This window comes from Helianthus annuus, chromosome 11 (genome assembly GCF_002127325.2).
Source record: "Helianthus annuus cultivar XRQ/B chromosome 11, HanXRQr2.0-SUNRISE, whole genome shotgun sequence".
In the NCBI taxonomy this organism is placed as follows: Eukaryota; Viridiplantae; Streptophyta; class Magnoliopsida; order Asterales; family Asteraceae; genus Helianthus; species Helianthus annuus.
The window spans coordinates 180,117,533-180,140,983 of record NC_035443.2 but is presented as its reverse complement, the minus strand read 5'-3'; the positions used below and the strand labels follow the sequence as shown (position 1 = coordinate 180,140,983).

General features: G+C 40.8%; 1 protein-coding gene across 1 annotated transcript; it reads left to right on the top strand.

The window, feature by feature from the left end:
* The first annotated feature begins 214 nt into the window (after positions 1–214).
* LOC110891310 (alpha carbonic anhydrase 7) lies at positions 215–2,313 on the top strand. The gene is made up of 7 exons (XM_022139002.2): positions 215–387; positions 586–803; positions 892–998; positions 1,103–1,205; positions 1,703–1,870; positions 1,951–2,004; positions 2,105–2,313. The coding sequence occupies exons 1-7, from the start codon at positions 291–293 to the stop codon at positions 2,186–2,188; spliced, it is 831 nt and encodes a 276-aa protein (XP_021994694.1). The 5' UTR covers positions 215–290; the 3' UTR covers positions 2,189–2,313.
* Positions 2,314–23,451: the final 21,138 nt, after the last annotated feature.

The window sequence follows — 23,451 nt, the reverse complement described above, 5'->3', positions numbered from 1 at the left end:
TAATAATATTATATTTTATGTTCCAGGCAAGTTGGATGCAGCCTTTGGCTTCCAAATTGTGGCAAACACAAAGGACACGTTTTCCTCTTCAATTAAAACAATAAACATCAAATGATGCATCGGATTATTTCAAAGAACCACACATGAAACTTCCATGTAATTTCCCATGCACACAATGTGATCTCTCTGTGTGTGTATATATATCATGTACAACCATAGAACATACCACATATATATATATATCTCTCTCCAATACAACATATTAAATCTCACTCTCCAAGTTGTGAAATATGAAGAATATGAAATCAAAGTCCATTTTGTCACTTAGTTTTCTTTTGATTATGCTTATTTTCTCACATCCATCATCCACTCATGCTCAAGAAGTTGGTAATGCCCAGAACAAGATTTTAATGAGTTGTGTGTTATATACTATAAAAGCTCACTAAGATCAAGGGTTTTTAGTTTACTAAAATATATATATCTATGCTAGTTAGTTATAAACCTTGTAATTACATGTTTCATGTGTGTGTATATTTTTTAAAGTGAATGATTTTCGTAACTATATATATGCATGTGTAAATGTAGAGGATCAAAGTGGATTTGATTATTTGAGAGGTAGTAGGATGGGACCAGACAGATGGGGCGCGATGAGGAATGAGTGGTCGCTGTGCAGCAACGGGACGATGCAGTCTCCCATCGATATGTCGAGTCGAAGAGTGGAGATAGTGGACCACCCTAAGAATCTATATAGAAACTATAAGCCATGTAATGCAACCATGCTTAACAGAGGCCATGACATCATGGTAATTACGATTCGATAATTAATCAATATATAAGAGTTGCATGTTTCAGTTAATCATTGCTATTTACAATGGATTTATTTTGTTGCAGGTTAAATGGATAGGAGATGCTGGATCAATCATCATCAATGACACCGAGTATGCTTTAAAACAAGCACATTGGCACTCACCTTCTGAGCATACCATCAATGGGATAAGGTTTACCTACTTTTTCTATTTATAGATGATCCAACATAATATATTTCCAAAAATAGTAGTATTAGTTGTTGAGCAAATTAACTCAAGAACATATATATGAACAGGTTTGACATGGAACTACATATGGTTCATCTCAGCATGGACGACAAAATAGCTGTCATTGCTGTTCTTTATAGAATCGGTAGACCTAGCCATTTTCTTTCCAGGGTAACTTATTCATAAATTTTCAGTTTTCATATGTTAATCCCCGATGCTTTTCATATCTTTGAGTCGTAACGAGCCAAACCATGAATGAGCTATACGAAATTGGCCCGCTAAAATCTCGAATCCAGACCATCACCATCACGAGTTTGAGCCTCATAATAAGTTTGCCTTAGCATCACTTAATTATCCCGCTTTAACAAGCTTTTGAGTCTAAACAAGTCCATTATATATAGAATTTGACAAAAACGGTCATATATATGGAAGTTATAATCATCAGTATATAAAAAAATATAAATGTAAATAAAATAATTAATAACTAATAAACGAGCATAGCTCGAGCTTTAAAAAAAGAGCTTGAAATAAGCTAAGCCCGAGCTCAAGCTCCATAAGTTAAGCGAGTTGAGCTCAAGCTTATATGAGCACGGGCTTAGCTTGACTTATATGAACCTACACATATCTCGACTTACATATTTGTTAAATGTTTATCTTTTGCTTTGCAGTTGGCTATAAACATATCATCTATGATAGATCGAAAGGGCATGCGTGGACACAGTGGGATAGTAGATCCTAGAGAGATTCAAATGAGCAGTAGGATGTATTATCGATATATCGGTTCACTCACAGTCCCTCCTTGCACCGAGAAAGTTGTTTGGACCATTAGCAGAAGGGTAACAATCAATACGTTTGTAATTTTATGCATGGATTATCATTTGTTTTTATACTCACGGATGATTTTATGTTCATACAGATAAGAACAGTTTCAATACGTCAAGTTAAATTACTTCGAGAGGCTGTAAATGATGTAAGTATATATTAGTAGAAAACAAGTTATTGCCTAAGTTCTTATTGTTTTCTTTCAAGTATGTGAAGTAAATAATTGCTAATTGACGTTTATGTTGCAGTATGCAGAATATAATGCAAGACCGGTACAACTAGACAATCTACGAGACATTCTTCTTTATTCCCAAGCTCGAGAGAGGAAATAGGAACTAATCCACACATACACACTCCGGCCACTAGTGTTCTCTGTTATTATTTTGAAAACTTTGTTTACTACTTGTACCCTATTTATATCGTGAGATTATTATCTATTATAATTATTACTTATTCATCTGTTATTTATTTATAAGTTTGTTTGTTAGTAATTATTCTATCTGGAGTCCAAATATTACAATACTATTTATTGATGTTTTATCATAATTTGCTGGTTAGTTTTATCATTATTCATTTTCACTCTAATCTCTATACAAAAGGAAAAAAAATCAGTTATTCAGTAATATTTCACTTATTTCATATATAATCATGTTGTAATTTTAGAAATGGAAATCAACTTTTAAGTGAAATGAAACATCTAAGAACTAAGAAGTGTTGTTACACACTTTATGTTATTCAAATGTCTTTGAAAACCACTTGCATCTATGCATAGACACCCATGTACATTCTGATCTAAAATATTGGTTAGCAGTTAGTATTAGCCGATATATATTTCTATTTCTGTATATATATTTCTGTATCTTTTGTATTTATTGTGCACATATCACTCCGTGATTTACGGAGATGTAGTTTCCTTTTATGCCGTTGTATTCCTGTATTTAAACCCTTTTGGTTAATGAGAATGATCATCGAATTCCTAAAGATTACATGGTATCAGAGCTTGTGCTCTATACCTAACCGTAGCTTCGTCCTTTTTTTTCTGGATTTCGATCCAGTCCCCTAGGGTTTCGACCCTAAATCGCCGGCCACCCTCTTCCTTTCTTTCGATCCTGTGTCCTGTCTGTTTAACCCCCCACCATGAATGACAAAACTGACAACACCAACACCAACACCTCCACACAACCTGCTCCCCTACATCCAGTTTATACCGTCACTGATATCACCAAGAAGGTCCGTGTCTTGGATGGTACTACGGTCACGTACTCCGCGTGGGTGAAGCTCTTCAACCTTCATGCTCGCGGATACGAAGTCCTCGACCACATCACTGCAGAACCGCCGTCTAAAGAAGATCCCACATACGCTCAATGGATGAAGATTGATGCTGTTGTACTTCAGTGGATATATAGCACGCTATCCGCTGACTATCTCCTTCGGGTCCTTGAAGAACCATCTACGGCCCTCCAAGCTTGGAATCGGGTCAAGAACATCTTCCATAACAACAAAGGTCCTCGTTGTGCCGCCCTTCAATCTCGATTTGTCAACCTGAAACTCAGTTCTGTGTCCTCGTTGGAAGCCTACTGCCAAACCCTTCGGGATTTGGCAGCCCAGTTAGATGATGTGGGCAGCCCGGTTAATGAACAAACTTTAGTTCTGCAACTGGTTCGGGGTCTGCCTCGGGAATATGACACTATCGGTTCTATCATTAATCGTGAACTTCCCTCCTGGAACGAGGCATGTGAGATGCTTCGTGGTGATATGGAACGACAGGCTGCTAGAGACGGCACTGGTCCCAATTCGGAAGCACATGCAGCCGTCGCCTCAACTACCAGCCGTGATGGTTCCCCTCGTGATACTCAGACCACTCGAAATCAGAACTATGACTCGAACCGTCCCACCCGGTTCAATCAAAACCGCCGCAGCGGCCCACGCCGGGATAACCCAAACCGCAACCAAAACCCAACTAACGGCCCAATTAATTCTGGCCCAGCCCACTATCGGTCAGGCACTCCCGGGTCTGGGTCCAGCAGCCGTGGCTCGTCTAATCAGAACCCGTCAAGGAACTCGTGGAACCAGCAGTACTACCCCATGCCACCACCGTATTGGGCCAACTCGTTTTGGGCCAATGCACCACCCCCGTGCCCCTACCCAACCCAACCGGGTTGGGTCTCACCTTGGACCGCCCCACAGCAACCACCGTCCTCGGCACCGAACCAGTCTGCCCCTGAAGCACATATGACTGATGTCAACCCCTTGGAACCTACTGAACTTGCAGAAGCCTTTAACACTGTGGCTTTGGAACCCGAAACTCCTAGTTGGTTCATGGATACTGGAGCATCAGACCACCTCACCCGAGACTCAGGTATGATTTCTCACCCGTGTCATCAATCTATTAAAAATGTGTTGGTTGGAAATGGACATCGGTTACCAGTTGTTGGATCAGGCCACACCAGTCTACCCACCACCTCTAAAGCGTCAAATTGGTAAAATCACACGGCGATGTACGGCTCTCAGTCTAATTTCGGGACGAAATTCCCTAAAGGAGGGGAGGCTGTAACACCCCGTGTTTTCCAAAAGTCAAAGTCAAAGTCAAGTATTGACTGTGATTGGAATTAAAGATAATTCTATTTTAGTTTCATTTTGATTTTCATATTATGTTGAGTAAGTGTTGTATAATCTAACCAATCGACCGATGATCTAACCGCAATTCTACGACCGACTGTGAATAGTAGGAAGTAACAATGCAATAAAGTTAATCAATCAATAATCAAGCTAATCAAATCAACCATCGAACTCAAGTGTGGAAATTTTGGTACCTATATACGTGTGTGTGTGCCTTACGTGTTACTTGTGCATGTTTATTTACGTAAATTTGTGTGGTGAATCAATCAAATCAAATCGAAACTCGAAGGATAATCAAACTCAATCGAAATCGAACGTGAAATTAGGTTGTAAGGATGCTTGTATGTTAGATATAGTAGTTGGGACTAAAAGTAATTTGAATAGAAACTCTATCCTACTCTACTCCTCATCCATCGAAATCGAAATATCAAAAATCGTCGCGAAACACTCGAAAGGGGCATTCTGATCGAACAGGGCACCCTGATCGAACAGGACTAGCCGATCGAACAGGCTGTTCGATCGAGCAGCCCGTTCGACCAGGAATGCTGCTCGATCGAGTGAGCCTTTCCTCTTTTGGAAGCCTATAAATAGGGCTGTCTTTGTCATACTTTCCACTTTTGGAAAAGCTCTGACCGACCAGCCTCTTCTTCTCGCTATTTCTCAGATTTCTCTCAATCCGGTAAGTGTTTTACTCTGATTCTTGTACGTTTTTGTTCATCTATCAATTCTACACATTTCTATCTTTCAAAACTTGGATTTCAACCGTGAAATCACCAAGATCTAGGTGTTCTTGGGTGATGTCATCATGGTGTTCTTCAAGAACACTAAGTTTTGGCATCATTCCCTCATGAATAGCTTAGATCTAACCGATTTCCACATAAACAACTTAAAATCTACCAAAGATCTTAACATTTCACGGTGGAAAAGGATTGAAAGATGGATTTTATTCTACCTTTCAACTCTTTTACACTCAAACCGGTGAAAACGGGACTTGAACCGACTTATAAATCATTCTAAACAAACACATGGTTCAAGGTTCGGATTCTACCGATGAGGTTTACCGATTTCGGGTTAAACGTTAAACTTAGGTTCTAAAACGTTCACTGACCGGACTTGAGTGATTCCTGTTCGAGTCAGTGAACCAAGTAAAAACTTAGGTGTTATGGTTCAACTCGTCATCAAACGACCTCGAGATCACACCAAGTTAACGGGAGTAACCAAGTGTTAGAGGATAGGCTAACCAGGTCAGAATGCTGGCCGAACGGTTAGGCTGTCCGATCGGACAGCCCAACCGAACGAACTACACCAGCTGATCGACCGGGCTAACCGATCGACTAGCACCTGGCCCACAAATTCACAAGTGTAATATTGACGAAGTGATGTTCGATCGATCGAGCCACTCGATTGTGAACATTACTCCTCGAATCATGAGATATTACACTTCAACACTTAACCTTTTCAAAACATTGGAATGTCACCCGATCGAGCATGCCACCCGATCGAGTGACACAGTGTCAAGTCCCTAATGCTAACCGATCGGTTGGACTAACCGATCGAACGGACTGTTCGATCGACCAACTTGAAAGGTAATGCTGCAAAAACTTCAAAAGTTCAAGCCATCATACACAAACACATCCTTTTTATTAAAGGAAGAAACAATCCACTTGAAAGGACCAGCCGATCGAGCCAGCCGGCCGATCGAATGGGAATGTTCAAACGGACTTTCAAACCGGTCGAACAGCCCGTCCGATCGAACCAGCTGTCCGATCGAACGGCCCACTCGATCCATTATCCATTGTGTACTTTTTCCGCGTTACTCATCGTTATGCTATCGAACTATTCAGGCTAACTTATTCTCAGTGCTCCCTTCGATCCACATCAAACCACTGTGAGTATACTCGATCCCTTTTTTGCTTTTAGCACTTTTGGGTGTTACATACGTAAACTATCAAAATCACATTCAACACAAACTATTTGAACGCTAACCTTTTCGCATGTGCTACTTGACTAAATGATTGCTGTTCATTATGTATACACGTGGAGTGCTATCTACCTGCTTTAGCAACATAGTACTATAGTTTGGACTCAGCACCCGTTCACACGGGGGTTGCTAAGGACAATTACTTGCATGGATTACGGTGGTAATCATGTATTGCGAACTGTCTCGGACAGTCAACCCGCAGTCGTTGGTACCGATGGTCCCATGTTGATAATTTACAGGCATCGTTTTCCCTTGTGTACGTGCCTGGTTATGCGTAAACTATTCGAACTCTATATGCTATATCAAACTTGTGTACTCACCTTTACATTATATGTATTGACTTTATTTTAACGTATGTGACAGGTGTCTAAGGTGTTAGCTTGCTAGGAAAGCGAGGCGATAATAAGCTTCTAGGAGCCCGCAACCTATGGCCTCTGTCCACATACCTGATCCGGGGCCATAGTTATCTGTAGATCTTGCCACTGGCACTTGTAGCCAGAGGGGTTCACAAATAGGGGTCTTAGAAACGTCAAACAATATTTAATTTGGTTTGTAATAACTAAATCTGAGTTGTCGGAACAGTGTTAATTTGTTTAGTTGCTTTCTATAATAACTTGTTATTTATTTGGGATACGGTATGGGACGTATCATTTAACTGAATTTGTATGATAGTTGTTGTGGAAACTTCTGAACAATCTGTTTCGCTCAGTGCCGCGCCCCGATGATTCCGCCATCGGTTGGGGTGTGACAGATTGGTATCAGAGCCATAACTATAGGGAATTAGGTTAGACACGACCTAGTCCGGGTCGCTGTCTTAGAGACCTAGACTATAGCTAGGAACCAAGAGACCAAGTTTATGTGTTTATTCATGCTATTCATTCTATTCTATCACTGCACTCGAATTCCAAGCCAAAATCCACAGCTTGGACGGGATTAGGTGTGAAAGCCGTAAATTCCTGCCTAAATTGTTGGATTTTGCCGATTATTTATGTGTGATTTTTTAGCAACAAACGGAGAAAATTATACCAAAACAGGGCTGAAACCCGCAATTTGATGCAAATTTTCCTCTGAATTTTCTTAAAACAAGGAATAAGTTGCTAAGCTAGGGGTGAAACCCTAACCTTGGCAGTTATTCCGACACTTATTTCATCTCGCCAAGACAATTAACGGACTCCAACGACCTGAACTCACGAGTATGACCTAGGGAAACGCGTGCATAATGCCCGAGGACTGAGGCAGTAACACGACCCCTAGAGTCGAAAGTGACGACAAGTCCCCTGTGAATAGTTAAATTGCCATGGTTAGTCAATGTCTAGTAGCCGCAGACAATCTACCATTCGATTTTAAGTGTTGCTTCGTTGATTTTATATATTTTGCCTGTTTACGTGTTTTATAATTTCGTTGGTTGCTCGATTTTGCCATCAATCTGCACGACTTGTATTGCTATCCTACCTCGATTCAACTCCCAGTTGACGTGATCTAGACAATATTAAAATGCTATACTACGCTATGAGACTAAGTAGACGATATGATGTGATACTACTCGATATACTATACGAATGACGCTCGACTTGTGATAAATAGGCTTCTGTTTTCTGTGCTAAAATGCGTATGTGTTTAGGACATTCTGTGCTCTAATTACTTATGTGCTTATGTGCTTCTGTGATTACGTGGACTTTGTGTATTCTGTGCTTATGTGCTTATATGTGCTACGTGATGTGAGTTACGACGTAATTCTAAGCTTTAGTAATCTAAGACGTGTGAGATGAGATTCGAATTCGTTGTGTTGGGCCCTGTGACGATGTCTATTGCAGACCATGTCGTCATCCGTGTCTCGCCAACGTCTTACCCGTCAGGAAAAGAGGGATCGACGTCTCGCCGCGATCATCTCAAAGACTGTAGCAAAAGCCGTCAGTGATGTGTTCGAGAACGCAAGCAAGTCATCTGAGGAATCCCGAACCCTCACGCCCAAGGATACCAACAAAGCTCCTTTTAGCTTCAAACAATTCAAGGCATGTGGACCAAAGGAGTTCACCGGTGAAGATGGCCCTACAGCGCTGTTTCATTGGTTCGACTCAGTGGAAGTTACCCTCCGACAAAGCGGATGCCCAGATCACCTCCGTACTCTCAATGCTACCGGTGTCTTCCAGTCACGTGCTTTGGACTGGTGGACCGCCGAAAGGAACAAGCGCGGGAACGACGCTGCATACGAGCTGACGTGGGAGGAATTGAAAGCGATCATGATGGACGAGTTCTGTCCTCCCCACGAACGCCAAAAGTTGGAGGATGAGTTCTGGAGTATCAAGCAGAAAGAGGGAGACAATGCTGGTCTCACTGCCCGTTTCAAGCAGTTGAGCATAATATGTCCCGACCAGGTCAAGACTCCTGACATGACCATCAAGAAATACATCCGTGCTCTTCCAGACTGTGTCGCGGATTTTGTTCACGCCTCCAAGCCCGCAACGATCGAGGAAACCTACCTGCTCGCCGCTGAGATTAACGATAAGCGGGTGAAGGCTGGTTTCTGGGATAAGCAAGCCAAGTCTCTGCACCAAGTTACCACCGCATCAACCGACAACACCACTGCTCAAGCCTCCAAGTCTTCAAGAAGGAGGAAGAAGAACAAGAGTTGCGCTGCTGCAACCAATGCTGCTCCTCTTCAATCAGTGCCAGCACAACAGCAGCAACCACAGCGCACCGCTCCAGTGATCAATGCGCCGCCAGCTAAGCGTGCGTACACCGGCCCCCATCCACTCTGCCCAACGTATTCCTATCATCATCCAGTAGGTGTGGCCTACCGATTCTGCGCACACTGCAATGTCTACGGGCATTTCACTGCGAGTTGTCGCTATGGTCCCCGTCAAGCCCAAGCTCAAGCCGCTGTCAATCCAGCTCTACTCCCTGCTCCACAAGTTCAACAAGCCGCTCAGGCCCCAGCAGCAAACGTTCGGACCTGCTTTGCATGTGGTGACCCTAACCACTTTGCGAACCGGTGCCCGAACAGGGTAGTCAAGCAAGAAGCTCAACAACCCCAACAACAACAACAGCAGCCTCAGCAACAACAGCAAGCAGCTCACGCCAGAACCTTCAACATCAATGCACGTCAGGCTCAAGCTGACAACAACGTGGTCAATGGTACGTTCCTTGTGAATGGTATATATGCATCATGTTTGTTTGATACTGGAGCCGATAACTGCTTTGTGTCATTTGAATTCGAGAAGCTTCTTAGTCGTAAGCGCTCTTATCTTCCGTCGTCATTCGAAGTTGAAGTTGCTACCGGAAGAACCATCGCTGTAAATTCGGTGCTCCGTGATTGTACTCTTGAGCTTAACAATCGTATCTTCCCTATCAACCTCATTCCGATGCAGCTCGGAAGTTTCGATGTCATAGTAGGCATGGACTTTCTTCGCGAAAACCATGCTGAAGTTGTGTGCTTCGATAAAATGATTCGATTTGTGTTAGCTAGTGGTGATATTCTATGTGTGTATGGTGAAACTGCTACGAAAGGTCTCAAGCTCATGTCATGTCTTCAAGCTAGCAAATATCTCCGCAAGGAATATCGAGCCTTCTTGGCCAACATTGTTGTAGCGGAGGAGGACAAGAAAAAGAAAGTTGAAGTCAAAGATGTTCCAGTTGTCCGAGAATTTCCTCAGGTGTTCCCTGATGATCTTCCTGGATTACCTCCAAGTCGTGATATCGACTTTCGAATCGACCTCATTCCTGGAGCCAATCCCGTAGCCAAAGCCCCTTACCGACTCGCTCCCTCCGAAATGCGCGAACTTTCAAACCAACTCCAGGAACTACTTGAAAAAGGCTTTATTCGCCCAAGCACTTCTCCTTGGGGCGCACCAGTCCTTTTCGTCAAAAAGAATGATGGGTCGTTCCGGATGTGCATCGACTATCGGGAATTGAATAAGCTAACTATCAAGAACCGATACCCATTACCCAGAATCGACGATTTGTTTGACCAGTTACAAGGTGCTCAGTGTTTCTCCAAGATCGATCTACGCTCAGGCTATCATCAGTTGCGGATTCAAGAGGAAGACATACCCAAAACCGCTTTTCGAACCCGATATGGCCATTATGAATTCGTTGTTATGCCTTTTGGTCTGACAAACGCACCCGCGGTCTTCATGGATCTGATGAATCGCGTGTGTAAGCCCTTCCTAGACCGCTTCGTCATTGTGTTCATCGACGATGTCTTGATCTATTCCAGGTCGAGGGCCGAACATGCACAACATTTGCGGTTGGTTCTCGAGTTACTTCAGGGGAATCAACTCTACGCCAAGTTCTCCAAGTGTGAATTCTGGTTAGAGGAGGTTCAATTTCTGGGTCACATTGTGAATAGTCAGGGTATACACGTGGATCCCGCGAAGATCGAGGCAGTTAAAGGTTGGATTACGCCTAAGAATCCGTCAGAAGTTCGCTCTTTTCTCGGATTAGCAGGTTACTACCGACGATTCATCGAAGGATTCTCTCAGATCGCTGTGCCGCTTACCTCCCTTACCCATAAAGACAAGCCTTTCGTGTGGGGAACCGCACAAGAGACTGCTTTCCAAACCCTCAAACACATGCTGTGCCATGCACCGATTCTTACACTGCCCGACGGAAGCAATGACTTCGTTGTCTACTGTGATGCTTCAAACCTTGGTCTTGGCTGCGTTCTAATGCAACGAGACAAGGTTATAGCCTACGCTTCCCGACAGCTCAAGATCCACGAGAAGAACTATACAACCCATGACCTCGAGCTAGGCGCAGTTGTCTTTGCATTAAAGATCTGGCGACACTACCTGTACGGTACGAAGTGTACGATCTTCACCGATCACAAGAGCCTGCAGCACATCTTTAATCATAGAGAACTCAACATGCGTCAACGCCGATGGGTAGAACTCCTCAACGATTACGACTGCGAGATCCGTTATCACCCAGGCAAAGCGAATGTAGTTGCTGACGCACTCAGCAGGAAGAATTACGTGATAGGTGTTCGAAACATCCAAGCGCAGTATAACCTCGAAGCTCTCATCCGTGAAGCCCAACATGCTTGCTTCAACGAGCGTACGTTGAAAAGGGAAAGAATCTATCACGATGGAGCTCATCTCGTAAGCAAAGCCAATGGGATATTCTACTATCTGGACCGAATCTGGGTTCCGAGGAGGACAGAATTGCGAAAGATCATCATGAACGAAGCCCACAAATCCCGATACTCTATTCATCCCGGTGCAGACAAGATGTACCAGGACCTACGCTACAAGTACTGGTGGCCTGGGATGAAGCGAGATATCGCTCTATATGTTGGTAGCTGCTTAACTTGTGCAAGAGTCAAGGCTGAACATCAAAGACCTTCCGGCTTACTCGAACAACCGCCGATACCCGTATGGAAGTGGGAGAGCATAGCTATGGATTTCATAACTAAGCTTCCGACCACGCCATCAGGTCACGACAGCATTTGGGTTATAGTCGACCGTCTAACCAAATCAGCCCACTTTCTGCCAATACGAGAAGACTATAAGGTGGCCAAACTAGCCCAAATCTACACCGACGAGATCATTAAGAATCATGGTACGCCTCGAGACATCATCTCTGATCGTGACGCTCGGTTTACTTCGAGATTGTGGGAAACATTTCAAGCGGCCCTTGGTACGACGCTGAATTTGAGTACCGCATTTCACCCGCAAACCGACGGACAGACTGAAAGAACGATCCGTACTATTGAAGACATGCTCCGTGCGTGTGTTATCGATTTTGGTGGTAGTTGGAGCAAACACCTGCCATTGGTCGAATTCTCATACAATAATAGCTACCATTCTAGCATCGAGATGGCACCTTTCGAAGCCTTGTACGGTAGGAGATGTCGTTCGCCTATTGTATGGCACGAGGTCGGTCATTCCCAATTAACCGGTCCCGAGATTCTGCAAGAAACGACCGACAAGATCCACCAGATCAGGGAAAACTTGGTGAAGGCCCGGGATAGACAAAAGATGTACGCCGATAAACGACGCAAGCCCCGCGAATTTGCAATTGGTGACTACGTACTTTTGAAGGTATCCCCTTGGAAGGGTGTAGTCCGATTCGGCAAAAGAGGGAAACTTGCGCCTCGATTTGTTGGACCTTTTAAGATTCTGGAAAGAATCGGAAAAGTCGCATACAAACTCGATTTACCGGAGGAACTCAGCAATGTCCACCCGACTTTCCATGTGTCCAACCTTCGGAAGTGTGTAGCTGATCACGATGCAATAATACCACTCGACGATCTTCAGGTCAACGACACGCTACATTTCGTGGAAAAGCCTGTCGAAATCATGGACCGACAGACCAAGCAACTCAGGCGCTCTCGCATTCCGATTGTGAAAGTCCAATGGGAAGGCAAACGAGGCGCGGAGTTCACTTGGGAACTCGAAAGTGACATGAAGGCCAAGTACCCGCAGTTATTTAGATAGATCTGAAGCGTCAAATTGGTAAAATCACACGGCGATGTACGGCTCTCAGTCTAATTTCGGGACGAAATTCCCTAAAGGAGGGGAGGCTGTAACACCCCGTGTTTTCCAAAAGTCAAAGTCAAAGTCAAGTATTGACTGTGATTGGAATTAAAGATAATTCTATTTTAGTTTCATTTTGATTTTCATATTATGTTGAGTAAGTGTTGTATAATCTAACCAATCGACCGATGATCTAACCGCAATTCGACGACCGACTGTGAATAGTAGGAAGTAACAATGCAATAAAGTTAATCAATCAATAATCAAGCTAATCAAATCAACCATCGAACTCAAGTGTGGAAATTTTGGTACCTATATACGTGTGTGTGTGCCTTACGTGTTACTTGTGCATGTTTATTTACGTAAATTTGTGTGGTGAATCAATCAAATCAAATCGAAACTCGAAGGATAATCAAACTCAATCGAAATCGAACGTGAAATTAGGTTGTAAGGATGCTTGTATGTTAGATATAGTAGTTGGGACTAAAAGTAATTTGAATAGAAACTCTATCCTACTCTACTCCTCATCCATCGAAATCGAAATATCAAAAATCGTCGCGAAACACTCGAAAGGGGCATTCTGATCGAACAGGGCACCCTGATCGAACAGGACTAGCCGATCGAACAGGCTGTTCGATCGAGCAGCCCGTTCGACCAGGAATGCTGCTCGATCGAGTGAGCCTTTCCTCTTTTGGAAGCCTATAAATAGGGCTGTCTTTGTCATACTTTCCACTTTTGGAAAAGCTCTGACCGACCAGCCTCTTCTTCTCGCTATTTCTCAGATTTCTCTCAATCCGGTAAGTGTTTTACTCTGATTCTTGTACGTTTTTGTTCATCTATCAATTCTACACATTTCTATCTTTCAAAACTTGGATTTCAACTGTGAAATCACCAAGATCTAGGTGTTCTTGGGTGATGTCATCATGGTGTTCTTCAAGAACACTAAGTTTTGGCATCATTCCCTCATGAATAGCTTAGATCTAACCGATTTCCACATAAACAACTTAAAATCTACCAAAGATCTTAACATTTCACGGTGGAAAAGGATTGAAAGATGGATTTTCTTCTACCTTTCAACTCTTTTACACTCAAACCGGTGAAAACGGGACTTGAACCGACTTATAAATCATTCTAAACAAACACATGGTTCAAGGTTCGGATTCTACCGATGAGGTTTACCGATTTCGGGTTAAACGTTAAACTTAGGTTCTAAAACGTTCACTGACCTGACTTGGGTGATTCCTGTTCGAGTCAGTGAACCAAGTAAAAACTTAGGTGTTATGGTTCAACTCGTCATCAAACGACCTCGAGATCACACCAAGTTAACGGGAGTAACCAAGTGTTAGAGGATAGGCTAACCAGGTCAGAATGCTGGCCGAACGGTTAGGCTGTCCGATCGGACAGCCCAACCGAACGAACTACACCAGCTGATCGACCGGGCTAACCGATCGACTAGCACCTGGCCCACAAATTCACAAGTGTAATATTGACGAAGTGATGTTCGATCGATCGAGCCACTCGATTGTGAACATTACTCCTCGAATCATGAGATATTACACTTCAACACTTAACCTTTTCAAAACATTGGAATGTCACCCGATCGAGCATGCCACCCGATCGAGTGACACAGTGTCAAGTCCCTAATGCTAACCGATCGGTTGGACTAACCGATCGAACGGACTGTTCGATCGACCAACTTGAAAGGTAATGCTGCAAAAACTTCAAAAGTTCAAGCCATCATACACAAACACATCCTTTTTATTAAAGGAAGAAACAATCCACTTGAAAGGACCAGCCGATCGAGCCAGCCGGCCGATCGAATGGGAATGTTCAAACGGACTTTCAAACCGGTCGAACAGCCCGTCCGATCGAACCAGCTGTCCGATCGAACGGCCCACTCGATCCATTATCCATTGTGTACTTTTTCCGCGTTACTCATCGTTATGCTATCGAACTATTCAGGCTAACTTATTCTCAGTGCTCCCTTCGATCCACATCAAACCACTGTGAGTATACTCGATCCCTTTTTTGCTTTTAGCACTTTTGGGTGTTACATACGTAAACTATCAAAATCACATTCAACACAAACTATTTGAACGCTAACCTTTTCGCATGTGCTACTTGACTAAATGATTGCTGTTCATTATGTATACACGTGGAGTGCTATCTACCTGCTTTAGCAACATAGTACTATAGTTTGGACTCAGCACCCGTTCACACGGGGGTTGCTAAGGACAATTACTTGCATGGATTACGGTGGTAATCATGTATTGCGAACTGTCTCGGACAGTCAACCCGCAGTCGTTGGTACCGATGGTCCCATGTTGATAATTTACAGGCATCGTTTTCCCTTGTGTACGTGCCTGGTTATGCGTAAACTATTCGAACTCTATATGCTATATCAAACTTGTGTACTCACCTTTACATTATATGTATTGACTTTATTTTAACGTATGTGACAGGTGTCTAAGGTGTTAGCTTGCTAGGAAAGCGAGGCGATAATAAGCTTCTAGGAGCCCGCAACCTATGGCCTCTGTCCACATACCTGATCCGGGGCCATAGTTATCTGTAGATCTTGCCACTGGCACTTGTAGCCAGAGGGGTTCACAAATAGGGGTCTTAGAAACGTCAAACAATATTTAATTTGGTTTGTAATAACTAAATCTGAGTTGTCGGAACAGTGTTAATTTGTTTAGTTGCTTTCTATAATAACTTGTTATTTATTTGGGATACGGTATGGGACGTATCATTTAACTGAATTTGTATGATAGTTGTTGTGGAAACTTCTGAACAATCTATTTCGCTCAGTGCCGCGCCCCGATGATTCCGCCATCGGTTGGGGTGTGACACTGTTACCCTAACCAGTCTGACACCCGTCCTCACAAACTTGCCCCCCGCTCCTCTCCATGTATCTTTCTAGGGTACCCTGTGGATCATCACGGGTACCGATGCCTGGATTTATCCACTGGCAAAGTTTGTATTTCCCGTCACGTCACCTTCAACGAACTCGAGTTCCCTCTATCCAAGACGTTCACACCTAGACCTATGTCCTACAGTTTTTTGGAGTCGGACCCGTCACCCTTAATTTTTCAACAACCCATGGCCACCACTCCCTCACCACTGATACAAACAGCTTCCGCACCCTCTCACACCACACCTTCCCAATACCTGATACCACCCATCCCACCACCGATCCCTACATCCAGGCCCCCACCTACTTTTACCTACTCACGTAGACCACGGCCCATCACCCAAACTCATACCTCGGCCCAACCTCCTACATCGGCCCAACCTCACACCTCGGCCCAACCGAACACTCACCCGACTCCACCACCCAATCCACCGCCAACATCCCTCCCCACCGCCCCTACCACTTCGACACACCCAATGATTACTCGGTCTCGTGACGGGACGTCCAAACCCAAGGCACCTCTTAACCTAAACGTTGAAACCATATCCCCTTTACCCAAGTCACATATTGATGCCCAGTCTGATCCACATTGGTCCGATGCTATGAAAACCGAATACACTGCTTTAATAGATAATAACACGTGGGATCTCGTGCCTCAGCCTCCCGATGCTCATATTATCCGGTGTATGTGGTTGTTTCGCCATAAGTTCCACGCAGATGGACGTTTGGAAAGGTATAAGGCCCGTCTTGTGGTAAATGGTAAGTCTCAGCAGGTTGGCATTGATTGTGATGAAACGTTCAGTCCGGTAGTTAAATCAACCACCATTCGCACTGTACTTAGCCTGGCAGTGTCCAGGTCCTGGCCTATACATCAGTTGGACGTTAAAAACGCATTTTTGCATGGGGATCTCAACAAAACTGTGTATATGTTTCAGCCACCAGGATTCATTGATCCACGTAATCCTAAATATGTATGTAAGTTGAATAAATCATTATACGGGCTCAAACAGGCACCTCGGGCGTGGTATCATCGGTTTGCCTCCTATATCATTCGCTGTGGATTTCGGACATCCACCTCTGATAGCTCCTTGTTCATCTACAAACGCGGCACTGACATGGCTTACCTCCTGTTATATGTGGATGATATCGTACTCACTGCATCAAATGATCGGTTGCTTCATCATTTTATATCAGCTATGTCACGGGAATTTTCTATGACTGATCTTGGCAGGTTACATCATTTCTTGGGCATTGAAGTTACTCATCAATCTGGAGGTCTCTTTCTCTCTCAGCGTGCCTACATTAATGAAATTCTAAGTAGGGCAAAGATGGAAAATTGCAAACCGTGTACCACACCGGCAGATACTCATTATAAACTCAGTGCTTCGGCTGGCACACCCCTTCCGGACGGGACTTTATACCGCAGCCTTGCGGGTGCGTTACAATACCTTACGTTTACACGACCAGATATTTCATACGCAGTGCAGCAAATATGTCTCTTCATGCATGCCCCACGGGAGCCTCACTTTGCGTATCTAAAACGCATACTTCGCTATCTAAAGGGCACTGCCAATCACGGTCTCCACATGTCCCCCTCCAGATCCACGTGTCTCACCGCCTACTCGGATGCTGACTGGGGAGGGTGTCCCGATACACGTCGCTCGACCTCCGGATATTGTGTTTTTCTTGGAGACAACTTGGTATCGTGGTCCTCTAAGCGGCAACCTACAATCTCATGCTCAAGTGCTGAAGCCGAATATAAGGGAGTTGCAAATACCACAGCTGAGTTATCTTGGATTCGCAACTTGTTGCTTGAACTGCATCTTCCAGTTACGCAGGCGTCCATCATTTACTGTGACAATATTTCTGCCATGTACCTGTCACAAAACCCGGTTCAGCATCAACGCACCAAACATGTCGAAATTGATATTCATTTTGTACGAGAGAAGGTTCGTCTTGGTGCTGTACGCGTTCTCCATGTTCCCACTGAATACCAATATGCTGACATCTTCACAAAAGGGCTTCCACGTATCTTGTTCGAACGCTTTAAGTCCAGTCTTTGCATTCGGCCGGCTACTGCTTCGACTGCGGGAGGATATTAGCCGATATATATTTCTGTATATATATTTCTGTATCTTTTGTATTTATTGTGCACATATCACTCCGTGATTTACGGAGATGTAGTTTCCTTTTATGCCATTGTATTCCTGTATTTAAACCCTTTTGGTTAATGAGAATGATCATCGAATTCCTAAAGATTACAGTTAGGCTATAAAGTCCAAATTTTTTGAAAAAGTGTAAAAAGTTATAAAATACCAAAATATCAACCATAAAACACACCAAAAACCTACAAATAACAAAATAAAGATTACTAAAACACGATATATGTGGGTTGTATTTTGTATTTTGGTTGTGTTTTATGTTGATTAGCTTATTGTGTTTATATTCATAGTTCTATGATTGTGTGTTTGAAGTTTTTATGCATTATTATGGTTGGAATATGGTGTTTTAGTAGTCTTCGCTATGTTATTTGTGGGTTTTAGGTGTGTTTTATGGCTGAAATATAGTGTTTTACGACTTCTTACACTTTTTAGGAAATTTCAGACTTTGTAACCAAACCTCACCCTAAAATATTTGTTGGTGTTTTTAATATGATTTTAAGGGTAAAAATTTCTGACACGATCAAACACGACACAGAGATAGGTAGGTTTTGGGTTGACCACTACACCATGTTTCAACAACAGGTTATGCTTGGATTGGCCCGTTTAATGAGTGGGTTAATTCGTGAACCCCTTTAAGTTTATTTTCAGTAATATTATTTTAGAATAATATTTAAACATAAATCTTAGAAATATTTAGAGTGAATTGCAAGTTTTGTCTTTTATCTCTATACCACATTTCAAGTGATATCCTTTATCTTTAAAATTGACGAGTTTTGTTCTTTATGTTTCAAAATGTTGCATGGTTTGTCCTTTAGTCCTAACCCAGTTTATTTTTCTAGTTAAATCAGATCACCCAAGGGCAATTTAGTTTTTTTACTCCCCACAAACCATTCTCTCTCCCTGTCTCTCTCCACGACCACCAATCCCCACCATCGTTACCAAATCGCCACCATCAACTACCACTATCTAATCACCACCAACCCTCTAGCGCCACCACAACCACACCGACACTATTACCAAACTTCCAACGCCATCAGCACTGCCACGACCACTCTTAACATCGCCACCAACAGAACTTGCAAAACCCCCAAATAAAACTGTACAAATATGGGTCCAAATAAAACCGATCACCAAACCAAATCTGTAAATCAACCACCATGTCGAATAGCCTACAAACCTGCCACATCTCACATCTTTCAATTCTCACTATACTCACTTGGGATCCAATTTTCCCAAATTCATACACCAACATAATAGACGCACCAGAATAACAACCACCATCAACACCGTCGTAACCACCACCACCACACATCAACCGCTGCCTCGAACCATTTGAATTCAAAAACGGCCTCATTTGAACACCGGAACAACAACAATAACCACTGTCAACTCCGTCGTTGTGTCCAAACACCTCTAGATCTCACCGGAACAAGTTAGAGTATCTCCGTCGTTCTCCCGCCTCCTCCCACCACTAGCCAACACCGCTCCCCTTTAAACCAAATATGAACGAGATGACTCATAATAGGTGATTGGTGTGCAATCGGTTAAGGTTTGTAATTGCAGGTCAAGTGCAGGTTTCAATGAAGGGTGGTGGCTTTAGATGGAGAAAAGGTGAGGTTAGGAATTAGGATGGACGGTGGTTGGTGGATCTTTCTGGAAGAGATGAGTGAGAGAGAGAGAGTTTAGTAAGAGAAAGGGTTTTGAGAGAGAAAAAGTATGTGTTTTGGGTTTTTATATATTTTATTATTTTTTGTTTTTTGATTACATATATTTTTAATTAAACAAGTAAATACAAAAGTACTCTCATGTGACATGCACATGATCTGATTTAACTCAAAAAATAAAATGGCTTAAGGCTATAAAGGACAAACCGTGCAACATTTTGAAACATAAAGAACAAAACTCGTCAATTTTAAAGATAAATGATACCGCTTGAAATGTGATATAAAAATTACAAAAGACAAAATTTGCAGTTCACTCAAAATATTTATATGTTTTCATTAATATTATTTAAACAAATCTTAAGTCTTGTATTAAGAAAGTCGAATATGAAATCTAAATCCAAAATTTCAAAAGCCATAACTCCTATATTCTGATAAATGATAATCGGTGGAGCATATACAATCACCATCCGTGTTTCATACAAAATGGATTCTTGATTGCTTGTGAATACGATTGATGGATAATGTATTTATTAAAAATAGTGACATCCATGAAGAAATAGAAGAAGCACACCCTTTGTTTTCAATTATACATTTATACCATATATTGTCAAACAACGCCACAATTAGCTATAGTCAAAGATAACCGTAAATGAACGAACAAAACAAAGAATATTAAGTAATGGTCAACAAACAGTCACAAATGATCAACCATAGCTATAAATTACAATCTGTCGGAAATGACCATATTTGTTCATCAGCCTCCATTATTTTTTAACCATTTATATATGATATATTAGGAAGCTATATTCAAACTTATTTTATTTTACTTAGGTTTTTAAATTTTATAATTTTTTATTTATTTTTCAAGCCTTTCATTCAACCGCTTTGTGGTTGTCATTGTCCTGCTACTGCAAATTCGAAGAACCAATAAAATCAATTGAAATCGAAGGTTAGCTAGTGGATTGTTTATATATATATATATATATATATATATATATATATATATATATATATATATATAGGGGAAGGTTCAAATGAAAACCACTAGTTATTGTGAAAACTCAAAAACTAATTAAAAAAAGCCTAAAAAACATATATATATTTTTTTTTGCAAACCAAATTTCGCAGGTTTTTTAATATAAAAAAAATTCAAAAAAAAAAAATTTGAGTGTAGTGCACATATATAGTACTGCACATGTGTATGTGTACTACACATGTGCACTACACAATTTTTTTTTTAAAGTTTTTTTATATATAAAAACTAGCGATTTTTATAAAGAAAAATTGAAAAAAAAAATTTGTGTGTTTTTTAGGCTTTTTTTTAGTTAGTTTTCGAGTTTTCACAATAAAAGTGGTTTTCATTTGAACCATCCCCTATATATATATATATATATATATATATATATATAGGGTAAGGATAGTGTAAAAAGGGGCCTAAAGTGTGAGAAGTGTATTATAACACTATATATAATACTATATAACACCCTATAAACACCGTATAACAATATGTAACACCATATAATACCATATAACACTATGTAACACTATATATCATTATATAACAAATATAACACTATACATCTATCATAGGCATGCTATCAGACAACCTATAGTGTTATATTTGTTATATAATGATATATAGTGTTACAAAGTGTTATATGGTATTATATGGTGTTACATATTGTTATACTGTGTTTATAGGGTGTTATATAGTATTATATATAGTGTTATAATACACTTCTCACACTTTGAGCACTTTTTACAGGATCCTCTACCTATATATATATATATATATATATATATATATATATATATATATATATATATATATATATATATATATAGGGGATCGCTAGAATGAAAACCACCTCGAGTTGTAAGAACCGCGAGAACTACACCCCACGGAGGGGCGTTCGCCGCGATTTTTTTTTACAAGTAGATGTGTGCATTATAAACACGGCCGTAAAAAATCATGGCGAACGCCCCTCCGTGGGGTGTAGTTTTTTACACCTCAAGTTTGGTGTTTTTTAATTTTTTTTCTTTTTTCTTTTTTTTTCACCAAACTTGAGGTGTAAAAATCTACACCCCACGGAGGGGCGTTCGCCGTGATTTTTTACGGCCGTGTTTATAATGCACACATCTACTTGTAAAAAAAAAATCGCGGCGAACGCCCCTCCGTGGGGTGTAGTTCTCGCGGTTCTTACAACTCGAGGTGGTTTTCATTCTACCGGCTCCCTATATATAATATATATATATATATATATATATATATATATATATATATGAGAGCGCTAAAATGAAAACCACCCCCAGTTGTAAGAACCGAGAGAACCACTTTTTAACCATTAGATCTTCAAGATTAATGATGAAATTAAAAGTAATTAAAAAGTATTATTAAATATTTTTTGTGTTATTATGACTTTAATATTTTAATTCAAAAGGTTAGTTTAATAAATTTACTCAATTTTGTCTTTTTGTCTTTATTATTTTATATTACTATTTTTTTATTATTATATTAATTATTATTTTTTAACAATTAGATTTTAAAGTCAGATTTTTTAAATTCAGATTTTTTAACAAAACAAAATTTTTTTGGGCGCCGTTTTTTACACTCGGCTTTTTCACGCGTCGTTTTTTAACGCGCTGTTTTTACGCTCGGCTTTTTCACGCGTCGTTTTTTTAACGCGCCGTTTTTTACGTTTTACAATTTACATAAAAAAAAGTTTTACGTTTTATGTTAAAAAGTTTACGTTTTAGGTTAAAAAGTTTATGTTTTACGTTAAAAATTTTATGTTTTACGTAAAAAGTTTACGTTTTACGTTTTCCGTTAAAAAGTTTACGTTTTACGTTTTACGTTTTACGTTGAAAAAATACGTTTTACGTTAAAAACTTTACGTTTTACGTTAAAAACTTTACGTTTTTACATTAAAAAGTTTACGTTTTACGTTAACAAGTTTACATTTTACGTTAAAAAATTTACGTTTTACGTTAAAAAAATTACGTTTTATGTTTTACGTTAAAAAGTTTACGTTTTACGTTAAAAAAGTTTACGTTTTGCGTTTTTACGTTTTACGTTAAAAACTTTACGTTTTACGTTAAAAACTTTACATTTTACGTTAAAAAGTTTACGTTTTACGTTAAAAAATTTACGTTTTATTTTAAAAAGTTTACATTCTACGTTAAAAAATTTACGTTTTACGTTAAAAAGTATACGTTAAACTTTTTACGTTTCCTCTATTTTTTTGACGATCCCGACAACTAAGTGTCGATATATTTTCAAAAAATTCAATCAATTTTCAACAATATAACCACTATATATAAAATTTATCGTTAAATATATCTAAACGTAAGCTAGTATCTAGTCGAATCGAGTCGAGCTCGGTCGCATAACTAACTAAAATCTAAAAATACATAAGTAGAAATTTTCGTGTTGTTAAATCTTACCAGGTCTTTGAGTCGACTGTTTTGGTTGCCATTGCCCGAGTTTGACTCGAGTGTTTACCGAGTTGACCGAACCCGTTTTGTGGTGAGTTGCCCCAAACCGAAACTTGAGTTTTCTTTAAGCTGCTAGAAAAGGTTTTGCGAAGATTTTTTACATCAAATTCTATTTACGCACTATAATTCATGATCTTGTATACTTTTAACAGTGATGTATTTTTTTACATCCAAGTTCAAACCCATTTTTAGAACAAATTTATACCCATTTTGAACACTTTTTTTTGAACAAACCCAAATCAGTACACCTTTGCTAAAACATACATATAAAAATTATTGCAACTTCA

Coding starts and splice junctions, on each gene's coding strand:
- LOC110891310 (XM_022139002.2), top strand. CDS start 291: ATGAAGAATATGAAATCAAAGTCCATTTTGTCACTTAGTTTTCTTTTG. Junction 804..891: donor ACAGAGGCCATGACATCATG/GTAATTACGATT, acceptor ATTTTGTTGCAG/GTTAAATGGATAGGAGATGC. Junction 2,005..2,104: donor TTCGAGAGGCTGTAAATGAT/GTAAGTATATAT, acceptor TTTATGTTGCAG/TATGCAGAATATAATGCAAG.